Consider the following 14,680-nt stretch of genomic DNA (forward strand, 5'->3'; position numbering starts at 1 on the left):
ATGAAAAATACATCTATGTATTTTCCTCTTAATGTTTAGTTTTTTTTTCTTAAAAAAAAAAAAAAAAAAACTATCCCCGCATGCTGTCGGGTAATAAAAATACCTGCTGGATTGAAAAAATAAGAAACATATTGGGGTTTCTTTAGAATTAGTTGGGAATGGTTGACCATTTTGCAAAATCCAAAATCAGCTCTAACTTGGTTATTTTCCAGAAGTTTTTCTTTTCACACACGTAAGGTTGTTTTAACTTGATCATGGGCCCATTTAAGAAGGTTACAACATGGGCTTTTTGGTTTAGTTTTATTTAGGCCCATTGTGAATTTCCACATTGAGCCCAAACCACTTGGTCATGGGCCCATTACGTATTCACGTAGATGATTCGTCGATTACTCTGTCTTCTTCCTCAATTCAACAACTCTGGTTCCCTTTTCCAGTCGACTGTTCTCGCTTTCTTTTACGACAAAGAGAGCTAAATCTTTCTCTCTCTCTCTCTCTCCCTCCCTCTCTCTCTCTCCCCACCTGAATTCTCAGTTCATCTTCCTGTTTACTGTTTCTGCGATTCGCGTTGCTTAACTCCTTCACAGAGTCGCCGGAGGTTTTCGCGTCGGACGGTAAGATCATATTTTTACACAAATCAGATTAAGAATGCAACTCTGTTCTATATCATCTCTTCCTTGATTTTACGTATGAATCGTTATGGCCATCGGAAAAATCAAACAGAACCCTTGATCAACGTTGGCAAAACCAAAGTTTGTTTGGACCTGACAGAACACGAAATCCATACTTTAATTCAGATTCAGACATGACGGGTTTCTTCAGAAAGAAGAACAAAGAAAGGAAAGGTTTTTTCCTCGAGAACGGGAGATTGCTGTTGGAGGAGCTGATTTCGTCTTCCGACGGGAAAAACAATCCCGTCCGTACATTTACCGCGGATCAAATCATCAAAGCTACGAACAACTTCGACCGGAGTCTTGTTGTTTCAGTAGAGAGAATCGTCTGGTACAAGGGTATGATCGACGGCCCTCAGGAGATGTGTTTACAAGGACTACGATCCCGACAACATCCATCGTGACATTGCTGTCTCGTCTCTGATGGGCAGCCATAAGAACGTTCTTAAGCTGTTGGGTTGCTGCCTTGAGCTTCCAATTCCAGTTCTTGTCTGTGAATACGCTGAGAAAGGAGCTCTCACAGGGATAGCTCGTGCAGGAGATGACCATGCGCCATTACCGTGGAGTACAAGACTGAAGATTGCCAAGGAGATCGCTAGTGCAGTTGCTTATCTTCACACGACGTTTTCTCAAACCATAGAATAGGGACATAAAATTTAGAAATATTTTCTTGCACGAGAACTGGACGGCCAAGTTGTCATCTTTCAGCCTCTGCATATGGATCCCCGAGGGAGAATCAGGAGTTCATGACAGAGTGTGTGGGACAAGTAGTTATATCGAGCTGGATTATTGCAGGACCGGCTTTGTAACGGAGAACGTCGATGTATATAGCTTTGGAATCATTCTGCTGGTTCTTCTGACAGGAAAATTTCAAGTGACTTGGGATGGTCATCCTGTCCCGTTACCGGATTATGTCCGGAAGCTCGTGGAGAAAGGGCAGTTCACCGAAATGATCGACCCGAACATGGTGACCGATTGGACTCGGGCTCCGGCTTCTGAAAAACATCAAAAGTTACAGATGGAAGCATTTCTTGAACTTGCTCTGAGATGTATCAGATTCAGGCCGGGAGAAGATGCGCCTAAGATGATGGAAGTAGCCAAAGAACTCAAGCAGATTGAAAGATGTACCAACTCGTCTTTTGCCCAACTGAGACAATTCTATGTCTGATCGCATTCTGTCAGTTCTTTTGATGATTATACAAGCTATAATCATGTATATCATGTCTCAAGAACATGTTGCAAGATTGCGCAATGGAAGTAAGACTAAAGATTACCATTGTCAATGTCAGTTCTAAGACATGAACACAAAACTCAAGTGATCTTTCTGGGTTTATGTCTGGTTTCATCTTCAACAACAAGATCCAGCAGAAATCCGCCCTATCTATAATCATTATGCTTCTTGAAACTCGAGAGATCGTTCTTCTTTGAGAAACGACTAACAATCTGTTTCCTTTCTGAATCTCAGAGATGGGTTAGCTCGGACAGACTAGATGAAGTAGAATCAATTGTTGTTTTCTCAATCTGTTTAAGCTCCTTGGCCACTTCGATCATCTTTGGTCTGTCTTTGCTCCTTTTCTCGCAGCAACTCAACGCCAGTTTCCGAAATGCTGCCATCTCTGATCTTTGAGCGGCCGTCATGTTCTGTGCCGTTTCTTGATCGATTATCTCAGCCAACTCTCCATCCTCTGGTAAATCTCTGACATAATCATGGATATGTTGACGAGATCCACGGAGAATAGCCGGTCTTCCTGTCAGAAGAACTTTCAAGAATGTTCCAAAGCCGTACACATCGGTGTACTCTGTCACGATGCCCGTAGAGATTTGCAACGGATCCAAGTATCCAAGCATTCCCCAGACATCATCGTCTTCGATCTCTGATTTGCCCTCGGGAAGCGATACTGAACACGAGAAACCGGTCAGCTTGGCTGTCCAGTTCTTGTCCAAGAACACATTCATCGGGTTTATGTCTCTGTGTACGATGATTCTTGGAAACGCCATGTGAAGATAAGTCACGGCATTAGCTATCTCCTTTGCGACCTTGACTCTCGCCTTCCATGGCAGCAACTGCCCACCATCTACGCCTCCTTTCTCGTCCAGAACTCCATTATCAGCATATTCATATACAAGAACTGGAAGCGGAAACTCGAGACAACATCCCAAGAGTTTGAGAAAATTCGGGTGATTGCTCACTCGAGTAGATATGGCAATATCGGTGTAAACCTGCATCTCTATGTGTCTGACGTCTTCATAGAATCTCTTCAAGGCATAAACTCTATCATCGATCGTACCTCTGTACCATGTAAAGTACCCATGACGAGAGACACGACAACTGGGATCGAACTGGTCGGTGGCTTCGAGGATTTGGGCGGAAGAAAACATGCGGATAGGATTCGATTTACCGTCACAGTCGGCGACGAGCTGTTGAAGAAAGGTGCTTCCTGTCTGCAAGAACAGCTTCTTCCGCTTCTGTTTCTCCTTCTTCCTCCATCGCTTGATCTCCCAACAGTGCTTCCTGCAATAATGGAAACTCATCGGTTTATTGTTTTTTTATTTATATTTTCTCCAAAGTGGGTTGAAAATTCAATCTTTGCAAGGGGGACCAAACGTTGATAGCGACGTCCATCGATTCATCCCTTTCAGATCGAAAGAAGACACGTGGTCAAAGGGATTTCATTTCAACAAGATCATGCCTTTTATCATAGTTTTGACAATTTTTACTCCGCAGGAAGATCTTTAACTTCATATACATATACATATACACACACACATATATATATATATATATATATATATATATATATATATCAAAGAGGCGAGATTTACAAACTGGGTGGTCGTTAATCCAAATGGGTTTTGTCTGATTTTTTTTTCCTTTATAAACTTGAGAAGATTTAGATCCGACCAATAGATCTGCAGCATCAAACTGAACACTCTATCTGCTTAAGCTCCTTGGCCACCGTAAGAAAAAAAAAAACAGAGAATGGGATTGGGTTTACCATTACAGTTGCTCCCATGGTGACGGCATGATGAAATAAACAAACAGACCAGAAGACCGTTCTCTCTCATTCTCGCCTTTGAAAGTCAATCTTTCTCAGTGGACACGTTTCATTTCGACCACATAACATACCAGTTTTTTTCTTTTCCCACACGGTCTTTCGTTCCCACAACTGCCCGTTGTCGTTTTTCAACGGGTTTTGGTTTACAGTATGGTGGCTTCACACAAAGCTTTCGCCTTTTTCTTCAAAACGTTTTGAAAGTTTCAAACTTCTCGTGGTCCATGAAGCATTGACACAGTCGGAACCCACATTTTCATGGCAGGAAGTCTTCCCTGCAAGAAAACTTTCCAGAGTCTTTTGACAGGAACATACTCGTTTAGGAGTTATAAAAAGTTTCTGACAGGCCCTTTCAGCTTTTCATTACAGAATCTTGATTTTTTTTCCAACTCTTCCTGTCCATTGTTCCCAATGAATTGGGTTCTTCTACTGTTAAAGATGGTTAGGTGGAGAAGGAAGAGCTCGGGAGCCAGTAAACGGAAAAGATCGGCCGGAGAGAACGGGAGAGTGTTGCTTCAAGAACTCGTCGAATGTTGCGACGGGAAATCCAACCCGATCAAAGCCTTCACGGCCGTCCAGATCATGGAAGCGACAGACAACTTCAGTCACGAGAATCTCGTTCACTCGGACAGGTTCCAATGCTACAGAGGCATGCTCGAGGGGCGTCTCGTAAAGATCAAGACCTGGCCGACATATGGATGCCACCGGGACAAGGTCTGTCGGGATATAGCTGTTTCGTCGATGGTGAGCGGCCACAAAAATTTCCTCAAGCTGCTCGGGTGTTGCCTCGAGTTCGATTATCCAGTCCTGGTCTGCGAATACTCGGAGGGTATCGTTCAAATCGTGCCTCCACCCGGGATAGGTAAACGTTTAGATCCGGCATTGACGTGGAAAATGAAGATGAAGATCGCTAAAGAGATTGCCACCGCTGTCACTTACCTTCACACCACGTTCCCGAGGACCATCGTCCACAAGAACTTGAAGCCATGTAAGGTTTCCTTGGACGTGAATGGAACCGCAAAGCTGAGCGATTTCGCCAACTGTGTCTCCATTCCGCTCGGAAAATCGTTCGTGGAAGATGATAGAGTAGAGGGTACTTACGGTTTCGTCGATCCAGACTACATGTCAACCGGAACCGTGACAGAGAAAACCGATGTCTACAGCTTCGGGGTGTTCATGAGAGTTCTTCTGACAGGAAAAGCACCTTGCTGTATCAACGAGCCGCTTGCAGAATCTCTGTCCAAACTGGTTGAAGATGACAGAATCCTCGAGATCGTGGACCCGACCATGTTGCGGAAGATGGGTTCGGTTTCAGGACGAGAACGGCGACAGATGGAAGCTCTGGTTATACTGTCATTGAGATGCACTGGACATAGAGGGGAAGTTCCAAAGATGATTGAAGTGGCCAAGGAACTGAAAATGATCGAGAGATATAATATGATTTGAATAAACTTATCATTTATTCCAGTAAATATATAATATGATCATACAAATGAAAAATACATCTATGAATTCATCCTCCTCCTCTGTTTTCAACACAGAGATATGCAGACTTTGTATTTAACCATCTAATCGATTAAACAAATGATATTTTTTTTCAAACTAAATGTCAACCATATCTTCCTAGTCCACAGATCTGAAGAAAGTCAGATCTTTGAAGTCTTCGGTTTTATAACTTGTACCGTACCGTACAGATCCCTCCATGCAAATGACAACAACTCATGTAGAAGGTGTTTACTGTAAGATTTTAAGGATTTGGTCAGACGAAAATGTGACAACAGAGAATCCTGACAAAGGAGAGGTTAGGTTTCGGTTCCAAGCATTGGGGAGTTATGTCTGGAACTGCTTTCCTGTTCCCATTGGGAGGGAGCGAAAGTATATGGCGTATTCCAGCTCTGTTTTTATACCCACCGTTGACCGTTGACTGTATACAGGGATCAAGAAGTTGAATCCAAAGAAGACGATTTACAGTCACGTGATGAGATTCTGCCTTGGGGAAAAGAAAGAGGGAAGAGATCGTTTCCAAGATGATGGGAGCTTGTCGTTGGAGCTGACAGATGTCTTCTGTCTTGTAATATCAGCTCTATCCGAACCTTCTGCTCTAATCAAATACTTTTAAAAGCGTTTAAAAGTCTAGAGCTAATTTCTTTTTCAATGTTTTTCAAAGAAGGAACCGTTCTTGGAAAGACTTAGACTTTGGTGTAGATCCGACAGCGCTTCTGTTTTCTCCATTAATACCAAGCAGGAAGAAGCTCATCTCCTTTGCATCTCCTCGAGTAATTTTCAGATGGATTGGTGGAAAAGGGCAGTTTCAGGAGCCAGAAGACGATCGGAAATTCGTCCGAGAACACGGGAACCTCCTGCAAGAACTCGTCGGATCTTGCGACGGCAAATCCAGTCCGATAAGAAACTTCTCGGCCAAGCAGATCATCCAAGCCACCGACAGATTCAGCCGCAGCAACTACGTCTGTGGAGATTATCACTACGATTGCTACCGAGGCATGCTCGATGGCCGCATCGTGCTTATCAAGAAATGGTCCTATGGAGTTTTCTCCGAGAAGGTTTACCGAGACATAGCCGTTTCGTCGATGGTGAGCGGCCACAAGAACTTCCTCAAACTGTTGGGATGCTGTCTTGATTTCGCTTACCCGGTTCTCGTCTGCGAATACTCAGATCGTATAACCCATATAACACGTAGCTTCCTCAATGCACATTATACCGTAGATCCGATCTTGACATGGGATAAGAGGATAGATATACCAAAGGGGATTGCAAATGCTGTCACTTATCTTCATACTGCATTTCCGAGGATCATCATCCACAAGGATATTCATCCTTGTAACGTGTTCTTGGACGGGAATGGAACCGCAAAGCTGAGTAATCTCTGTTATTCTGTTTACATTCCGCAAGGCGAAACCTTTGTTCAAGATACAGTAGAGGGGGTGTACGGTTATCTTGATCCCGGCTACTTTTCCTCGTCGAGGGTCACCGAGAAAACAGATGTATACAGCTTTGGAGTATTCATGCAAGTTCTCTTTACCGGGAAAAAGGCGTATCTGTACTCTGAATCACATCCAGATACCGTGGAGTGTGGCAAATCTGCAGAAGATGGAAGAATACCGGGTTTTTATCGGCAGTCCCTTCCTTATTATCTGGTCAAGCTGTCTGAAAATGGAAAATCAGGTATAGAGGCGGCGGATCCAAAGATGCTGGAAAAGATGGGAGAAGCTGCAGAGAAAGAACGGTGGCGAATGGAAGCTTTCCATAGACTGTCACTGAGATGCACCGGTCATATCGGGGAAGTTCCAAAGATGATGGAAGTGGCCAAGGAACTCGGAATGATCCAGAGATGGAAGGATCCATCCCTATCCGAAACCCATGTCATGGTTTCGCCCAAAGATGATCATCTTCCATCAAATCCGTAAATCGGTTTTGAACTTTTTTCTATATGTATACTTAAAGAACAGTGTTTGTTCTTCCCTGTCGTGAAACTTGAGTTACGAGCTAGAAACTTATCGGCTCTTTTTTGTCTCAAAACTTATCGGTAATGAGCAGATAGATAGAATGTCTCAAGTATAAACCACATGATCCATGTAATAAACACTGTTTCAAAGATACAAACAATGGCTGACTGAAACAGTTTTTTACTTCAGACCGGCCGCCAGTTTCTGACATCCGTAGCTGCTTTCATCTGTAAAATATCGAAAACGTATGGAATATACATTCTGGATTCATACCTTACATAGACCACACTTCTCGGAGAAGCTCGTATCTTGCATTCGTAGCCACCGGACCGACATTCTCATCCTTCTTCACATTCCCCTTGGGTGTCGCATTTGGTGATAGAGACACTTTATCGATAATCGATGTAAGAGGGGAATTCATTTCCTCCAGCTCCTCGTCGCTTGTGTAACCTTTCCTCTGTATCATAGACACGTTCCTCGATAACTTAGACACGTCTCCTGCCTCGGCTACTTTTTCCGCTACATCAACTGATGACGGAGGAATGTAGAAAACAGGGGAAGCTGCATAAGGGAAGCTTCTAGATGATTCTCCTGATAACTTCCGCCCGGGAAAGCTCTGCAAAAGTTGTTTGAAACATAACTTACAGTTTTGATTTTGGACGCGAGTACGAGGAGTTAAGAACTTTGTACCTCGGCATTGAGTTCTTCTAGGACAGCTCCAGGGACATGATCAGGACAGAACTCGTCGGGAGTGAAGTTGCAGAGTATTCTCTTGATCAGCGGAAGGCCAATGGAAGGGCACACCTGCAAGAAAAAGAAATCAAGAAAATATCGATGAAGCATATCGATTAAAAGGGCTGACAAAAGAGACGAAGATCGATGGAGAAATCGAACAGACCTCTTCTCTGATCGAACGGTCCATAAGCATGTCCTTTGGTAGCATCAGAAGATCACTCAGTTCATTTAGCAAAAGGAAAGATTTTACATGCTCACTGTTTCGGTTTTCGTCTTCTACAGAATCGTCAGAATTCAGACCGAACAGTTCGGTGAGGCATCTCGACCAATTTCCAACCTAGATTGCGACATTGCAGAACATTAGTCATCGTCTCTCATGTCTGAACAATATGAACTCTGAGATGCATTATGAACATATGTTTCTTGATGTATACCGCGTTTTTAAGCTGTGCCCCCGATCCAAAGCTTAAATCTCCGGCCGGAATAGGCAGAACCTTGGAATCTAGGATAGGATCCGAGACAGGATCTGTCGGGATCTGATGCTCTGACTCTCGTAGAATCGCATTGAACATGGCTATATCGAATCTGGCAATGCACTGCTCCATAACCTGGAAATACACAGACAATGAATCTCTGATTAAGTATGTAATATTTTCTTGAACTCTAAAGACGAAAACAGGATATGGACAAAAAACCCGATACCAGTCTAGCTAAAACGGGTAAGCAGCCGCATTCATGGCCGCTGCCTCGGATAGGACAAAGCCGTCTGAGAGCATCTTGGAAAGCATTTTTCCATAGGCTAATAGAAAAGTTTCCTTGCTGTTCATCGCCCAATGAAGGTCCCATCAGTTTCCCGTTCATTTTACCGGTCGAGACATCGGTTTCCGGGGATTGCATATGCGGAGTGAAAACCTTAATATATAAGAGAACAAGATTGAAAACTGAGAACACGTCAAATGTATCGATGAAAATCGTTCAGGAAATGCTTTACCTGCCACCAGACCGACTCGACGATTCTAGAGAATACCCATGATTCAACTTTCTCAAGAGCTGCAATGAATGTTTCAGTGTCCTGCCAATCCTCGAAAAGCTGGCTGAAGCCATTGGAGAGCTTAGTTCCAGAGCTCTTCCTCCATTTTTGGCTCGTCGGCTTCCCAGAACCATTGCTGTTCTTCCCATTTGAATCAGATATCTTTGTGGAAATGAGGGATCTTCCAAATGCCTGAGCAATGATCTCCCGTAAAGCAATGGCGTTCGACAACCAGAATGTCAATCTGAAACAACGGAACCGGGAACATACGATTTCAAATCTGTCGAAAACTTGATTTTGACAAGTAAAACAGCTCTGATTCTTTACCTCGGGACATCGTTTCCGCAAGACTTGGCGACCAGAATCAGACCAGACACGGTGTTTCTGGCGATCGTTGCACGGTTCCTCTGAGTCAAATGCTTGCAGGAATGGATGTAGAGCCTGGACAGACGCCGAGCCGGGGTATGCAACTTGTGGGCAGAGCTGGAGTGGTCGGGCACTACCGAATACAACGAAATCTCGAGTGCAGCTACTTCTCTCAGTTCCTCTTCGAGTTTCTCCATTCTTGTCTCCAAAGCTTCGATCTTTTGCTTCAACCCTTCGCTTTCACGTCCTCCCCGGCCGTTTTCTTTGCCGTCAGGCAGCTCGTTCTCGCTTCCTGCGCTAAGTGCTCCGGTCGAAGCATCCTCCCAAACCTCGGCATCTTTCGGTTCCTCGGCCATTCCATTGACATTGACAACTTCGGAAACAGATTTCACATCATAATCTTCTTCTTCTTCATCTTCTCTGTCTTCTTCTTCTTCATCTTTCTCCCCTTTCGCCGTTTTCTCTGTAACAATTCCAGAATCTGATCCTTGATGAGCATCTGAAGAGGAGGCATTGGCATTGTCATCGACGTAATGCACATCCACTGTCTCGTAAACCTCGCAAGACTCGGATTGCGTGGTCGGATCAGTGTTGAGATCTTCCTTAGCATCCAAAGCTTTGGGCTTTTCTTGTTCTTGAGATCTTTTGGCACCGTTCACTTGCTGCTGCTGCTTTTGTTCTCTTCTTCCGTTTTTCGCGGATCGCTTCGACTGAACATTTTTAGATGGCCTTCCTCCCTTCATCATCATCGAGCTCTTTCAACTTTCTCTGCTGCAACCAAATGTCCCCTCTGCGACAAAGTTGGAAGCTTTGCTTTGAATTTTCTCAGTAAAACGCCAAAACACGAAATAATTCCCAGCGAATAAGTGGCCCAAGAAAAAAAAATCGAAAACAGCTGTGGTTAGATGTAAAAGGGCGAATTTTTTCGACAGAGACTGGCAAAAGACAGAACCCAGTGGGATATATTCCTGAAAACCACGACGCAATATGGAGAGCGAGAAAGAAAACAGACATCATTTTCAGAACTCCGAGATTTTGTCTGAATCGCCGAAGGACAAAAGTTGGCGTCAGAAAATGGAGAAGACCCACACAAGGCAATCAGCAGATTCACCATTCCCAAGTTGCTAGAGATTTTCAAGAACGATTTTATGATGCATAGATTTGGTAAAAGGAACTGCCTTTTCTCAGTGTCCGAGAAATTTATCCCTTTCAGACAAAAGCATAAACAGATCATGAAGATTCACAGATCTATTTACAAATAAAAAAAAAAGTCGCAGCATTTGTAAATAATCAACCATTCCCGCAATCCGCTCATCGCATTGAAACTAAAAACGAAAGATGAACAAAACTCGTAGTTAGATGCAGAGAAAGAAGGAAAGATTTACCCGTTTCTGAAATCTCTCGAGAAGAAAACAAAAGGAAAACAGAAAGCGGCTGCTTCACTTGGGGATCTTCATCACCGGAAAAAACCAAACCATTTGCTGTCTCTCTCCAAAGGACAGTTACTTTCTCTCTCAAGAACCTACGTTCAGTGGAAAAGCAAGCGTCTTGATTTCTGCGTGAGTGAGTGTTGGAAACCGTAACGCCTCTCTCTCTCTCTCTCTCTGTGGTGGGTTTTCAGAAAATGTGAAGATCAGAGTGCGGGAAGTTTAAAAAAAAAAAACCATAACCATGGGGGGATCGTGAAGGCGGTACGGGGCGTGAACCACGTGGTTTTAGGCGTAACCGGTGACCGGGAAGTCGTGTCGGTGGCCGGAGAGTGTACTGGCAATGACCGGTCACGTCGTACTGTATTCGTACCGTATATGAATCATGGGGAGGACGAATGATTTAATGCCTCCTTTTAAATGGCCGTATCGTCCCTTTCACATACATTTTTTTTGGGTCCGGCTCTTTTTCTCACGTGATTACGATTCATTACAGTGTGTGATATTAAACACGAAGATTCGATATAAGATTATGCATTTACAAGCAAATTCAGAAAAAGTCAATGAACACCAACAAATTTAGAAAAAAAAAAATCCAAGGGAATCGAGGGTTTAGTCAGTTGAACAATGAAACATGCATACTTCGTCAGTCTGACAGGATGCAGTTGTGGAACGCATCAAAAAAAAAAAAAGATTGAGAATACGATATAATATATATTTTGAGCTTTTGGATTTCCAGCTGTCATAAAAGGGAAATAAATTAGAGAAACTTTCGTTATTATTATTTTCTATTTATTAAATTTTGAATAGGAAGAAGCTTCTGCGTCAGAAAAATAAAGGAGAGATATTTTCATAATTTTACTGGATTATTAAAGATGAACAACGTGAAGAATACAAAAGGGAAATGAATAATAATAACAAATAATAATAATAATAATAATAATAATAATAATAATAATAATAATAATAATAATCGGCAAGCACTTTTGATTTGGCAGTCACTCGTCAGTGATCGGATCACACAGCATCTCGGCATTGCAATTATACAATCTCTCTCTCTTTCTTACCCCTTCGGGTTCACGCGGGGAGGAGGGGCAGTATGGTCATTGTCGTATCCAAACCTCACACCAACACCGACACCGACACTGACGTCACTGTTCGAAAGATGCCAGCTTCTATTTATTTTATTTTTTTAATCCGAATACGGAGCTTGACCTAACATTTGGTCATTGCCTCGATGGGCAATGGGATGGATGGAGAAGTACCGAAAAAAACAAAAACATCTGGCGACTGAGAGTCTTGCCTGATAAGGACAACGTAACTGAGGCAGACAGAGAAGGATAATGCCGTAAATCTCTACCAAGCACAAGCATGTGACCTTCCCCCCCGATCAAAGATTTACATTATTTTGTTTCAACTTGAGATCAATCATTGAGGCTTGGGTGGGGGCTTCAGCATTACCCAACTCTTTCCACAAAGAGAGCTCAGGGGAAAAAAACCCATTTCCCAATCCATCTTATACTTAATGTTTTTTTCCCCTGCAAAAAGAGTGAAAAAGAAGCACTTGCAGCCAATGGAGGAACCGTTTCCATAACCTAAGAAGCCACTCTCTTTGATACAAGTGGCAGAACCCATGCAGTTAAAAACGAGGCAACCAACAAAACGGACTATTTTCCACAACCAAGAACAGTGCCATAGAAAGGCCCTTTTGCAGGGTAGGAGGTCTAAGCAAAGATGAAGGTGGCAATGGATGATGGGTTTGGGTTACAGCCACAGGAATTTCAATAGACGGAACCAATGCTTCCTGAGAATGAGATATCTTGCAGGAACATATTAGCAAAACTGCAGAAAACCCAGAAAAGATGAAGAGATAACGAGAGAATGAGAGAACAGAGCATGGAAAGTAAATAAAAGACTCGGGCAAGTAGAAGTACTTCTCACTATATTCACTGACCAGAGGATCCACCAACCAGGACCTACCCTTCATGAGTGATACAGTTCTTACCTCCTATCCTGTGATTTGTTCACCAAGAAGATAATCAAACCCTGACAGATCCCACCTATCTAACAACTATACCCGTTTTCCAAAACATCAAGTTTTTCATGCTGTATCACTCTACTTTCCACAAGGGGTTCACTGAAACCCTATATCCCCCAACAGTCAACACTGAAGTCAGTTGAGGGCTTATTACTCAAACACCCAATATCTACAATGTGTGCAGCAAAGAAGCTCTGATATGTTAATCTTCAAATCTATTCTCTAGGGTTTTCAGTGTATCCGTCCGTGTCAAATTTCTAACGTGCTTTTAACTAACTATTGACCTCATAGATCGGGGGTATCAATCTTACTAAAAATTACAATACAAACCCTTACATTGTTTTCCCCCCTCAAATTTAACGATTCCACAATTCCCAAAAGACGAGTATGCTGAAATTTGGAAATGAAACAGCTAAAATCTATTAACATTGGCTTGGTTCAGGAAAAGCCTGCCTTCCACTACTTAATCTGAGCATTCCAAACAAGAATGTGTGTGCTAGACATGGCGAATAGTATAGCAGAAAAACAGCTATTCCTTGCTAGCATTCATGATCTGAAGATTCTCAAGGAATGGGATAAAACAGTCTGACCCAACCCAAACAGCACCTTATACTGACACCTTCCAACTACTTACAAAATACAAACCACAAATTGACACTAGAATCTAAAGACTTTTGGAATCGATCATAGCAAGTTAATAACATACATTGCACAGTGAGGCAAAGAATTTGAAAACACCAAAACACGAAATTTCAATGCAAGACATGCTTGAATGGTAGGCCGTAAAAATCAGCCTAATGTGTTGTATCTGTAGGAATAGAACGAAATATCCTTACCCCGATAGCACCTTCATTGACACCCCTCCAGTTACTACAAACTATCAGTTGCCAATGATCGGGATACTTTGCACGGTTGGTCGAAGCATGTAAACCAGAAACAAACCAAAACCTAATCACAAGATCATACACTGTAAGAGAACCATTCATTCCAGACGTTTTCCCGAGCAAACTGCAAAGTCATAACCATGGAACTCCAAGACTCGTACCAGTTGAAAAGAACACCTAAAATTACCGATGCGTATCAACCAACCCCATCGAAATCACTTGAACCAATCAAATCTGGTGCGGACATTAGGTAAAAACAGGGAATCATCAAAATTGATACTGAAGTTAACATATAACCATTGTCAACAGTTAAAGACAATTTATTTCATAAACACCATTATCGACAAAACGATTAAAAGGAAACCCTAGTTCTCAAGTTGTCGTGATCATAAACGGAAAAAACCCTCCATTCCCGGGGGCAAAAAAACAGACATACCAGATCAACTGCCGGACCAAATCAACCAACGCTCTCATATCAATCGGAAGATTCTCCGGCGGACGCAAGCTTCTCCATCTCGAGCCTCTCGAGAGCTTTCTGGTGAGCCCACGTCTCGATGCTTAGATCGGGTTTGGCGTTGAGACCGACACCGAGGATCACGATCGTGAGAAAGCTGGTGATGTAACATGGAAGCTCCCAGTCCTCCCACTTGCGCGACTGTCCCGGAGGCGGAGGAGGCCGGTTCAAGAGGTAACCCTTGGGACGCTCCTCGTGACCCGGTGTCGTCCACCGGCTCGGACCGGAGGACGTGGATCCGGACCGGAAGAAGAGCCTTTGTCGGAGTGCCTTCGCTGCGACGGTCAACGGCTTCGCCGACGGCATGATTGTGGCGTTTCTGATTTCCTCTGAGGGGCAGAGACGAAAGGGAAGAGACTGAATCGCGGTGGAAGTACTATATTGCAACACGACCTATGCTTCTATGAGTCCTGAAAACTACGCCGTTTTGGGAACAATCGGAATCCACAATAATACGGCGTCGCTTCCTCTCCTTTTGACCGCCTTATGGTTTTGTAGTTG

General features: G+C 43.3%; 6 protein-coding genes across 6 annotated transcripts; 3 read left to right on the forward strand and 3 right to left on the reverse strand.

Moving 5' to 3' along the window:
• The first annotated feature begins 426 nt into the window (after nt 1–426).
• Nucleotides 427–1,944, forward strand: LOC104802344 (non-functional pseudokinase ZED1). The gene is given in 4 exon segments (XM_010525898.2): nt 427–611; nt 795–1,035; nt 1,037–1,306; nt 1,308–1,944. Coding segments are annotated over 3 exon segments (1,032 nt in total). The 5' UTR covers nt 427–611; nt 795–802; the 3' UTR covers nt 1,837–1,944.
• A 23-nt stretch (nt 1,945–1,967) lies between these two features.
• On the reverse strand, nt 1,968–3,314 carry LOC104802335 (non-functional pseudokinase ZED1). Its single transcript, XM_010525888.1, has 2 exons — nt 3,274–3,314; nt 1,968–3,180 (listed from the first exon to the last, which is right to left on the reverse strand). The coding sequence occupies exons 1-2, from the start codon at nt 3,297–3,299 to the stop codon at nt 2,130–2,132; spliced, it is 1,077 nt and encodes a 358-aa protein (XP_010524190.1). The 5' UTR covers nt 3,300–3,314; the 3' UTR covers nt 1,968–2,129.
• A 790-nt stretch (nt 3,315–4,104) lies between these two features.
• LOC104802354 (non-functional pseudokinase ZED1-like) lies at nt 4,105–5,237 on the forward strand. Its single transcript, XM_010525911.1, has one exon. The coding sequence runs from the start codon at nt 4,133–4,135 to the stop codon at nt 5,165–5,167; it is 1,035 nt and encodes a 344-aa protein (XP_010524213.1). The 5' UTR covers nt 4,105–4,132; the 3' UTR covers nt 5,168–5,237.
• A 192-nt stretch (nt 5,238–5,429) lies between these two features.
• LOC104804887 (non-functional pseudokinase ZED1-like) lies at nt 5,430–7,165 on the forward strand. The gene is made up of 2 exons (XM_010529251.1): nt 5,430–5,596; nt 5,859–7,165. The coding sequence occupies exons 1-2, from the start codon at nt 5,430–5,432 to the stop codon at nt 7,144–7,146; spliced, it is 1,455 nt and encodes a 484-aa protein (XP_010527553.1). The 3' UTR covers nt 7,147–7,165.
• Nucleotides 7,166–7,290: 125 nt separating this feature from the next.
• On the reverse strand, nt 7,291–11,106 carry LOC104802359. Its single transcript, XM_010525924.2, has 8 exons — nt 10,702–11,106; nt 9,278–10,106; nt 8,912–9,194; nt 8,623–8,832; nt 8,355–8,528; nt 8,084–8,257; nt 7,876–7,989; nt 7,291–7,801 (listed from the first exon to the last, which is right to left on the reverse strand). The coding sequence occupies exons 2-8, from the start codon at nt 10,063–10,065 to the stop codon at nt 7,460–7,462; spliced, it is 2,085 nt and encodes a 694-aa protein (XP_010524226.1). The 5' UTR covers nt 10,066–10,106; nt 10,702–11,106; the 3' UTR covers nt 7,291–7,459.
• A 2,810-nt stretch (nt 11,107–13,916) lies between these two features.
• LOC104802364 lies at nt 13,917–14,552 on the reverse strand. The gene has a single exon (XM_010525938.2). The coding sequence runs from the start codon at nt 14,483–14,485 to the stop codon at nt 14,141–14,143; it is 345 nt and encodes a 114-aa protein (XP_010524240.1). The 5' UTR covers nt 14,486–14,552; the 3' UTR covers nt 13,917–14,140.
• Between the last annotated feature and the right edge of the window lie 128 nt (nt 14,553–14,680).

The sequence above is a fragment of the Tarenaya hassleriana genome, unplaced genomic scaffold, assembly GCF_000463585.1.
Source record: "Tarenaya hassleriana unplaced genomic scaffold, ASM46358v1 Cleome10, whole genome shotgun sequence".
In the NCBI taxonomy this organism is placed as follows: Eukaryota; Viridiplantae; Streptophyta; class Magnoliopsida; order Brassicales; family Cleomaceae; genus Tarenaya; species Tarenaya hassleriana.

Bases quoted from the DNA above. Each gene is read 5' to 3' on its own strand.
- LOC104802364 (XM_010525938.2), bottom strand. From the start codon at position 14,485: ATGCCGTCGGCGAAGCCGTTGACCGTCGCAGCGAAGGCACTCCGACAA.
- LOC104802354 (XM_010525911.1), top strand. From the start codon at position 4,133: ATGAATTGGGTTCTTCTACTGTTAAAGATGGTTAGGTGGAGAAGGAAG.
- LOC104802359 (XM_010525924.2), bottom strand. From the start codon at position 10,065: ATGATGATGAAGGGAGGAAGGCCATCTAAAAATGTTCAGTCGAAGCGA. The intron at 7,990-8,083 runs GTCTGTTCGATT...TTTTTCTTGCAG, and splicing joins ACCGTTCGATCAGAGAAGAG to GTGTGCCCTTCCATTGGCCT. The intron at 7,802-7,875 runs GTACAAAGTTCT...CAACTTTTGCAG, and splicing joins TAGAAGAACTCAATGCCGAG to AGCTTTCCCGGGCGGAAGTT.
- LOC104802335 (XM_010525888.1), bottom strand. From the start codon at position 3,299: ATGAATCGATGGACGTCGCTATCAAC. The intron at 3,181-3,273 runs GTTTGGTCCCCC...CCATTATTGCAG, and splicing joins CGATGGACGTCGCTATCAAC to GAAGCACTGTTGGGAGATCA.
- LOC104804887 (XM_010529251.1), top strand. From the start codon at position 5,430: ATGACAACAACTCATGTAGAAGGTGTTTACTGTAAGATTTTAAGGATT. The intron at 5,597-5,858 runs GTATATGGCGTA...TTAAAAGTCTAG, and splicing joins CCCATTGGGAGGGAGCGAAA to AGCTAATTTCTTTTTCAATG.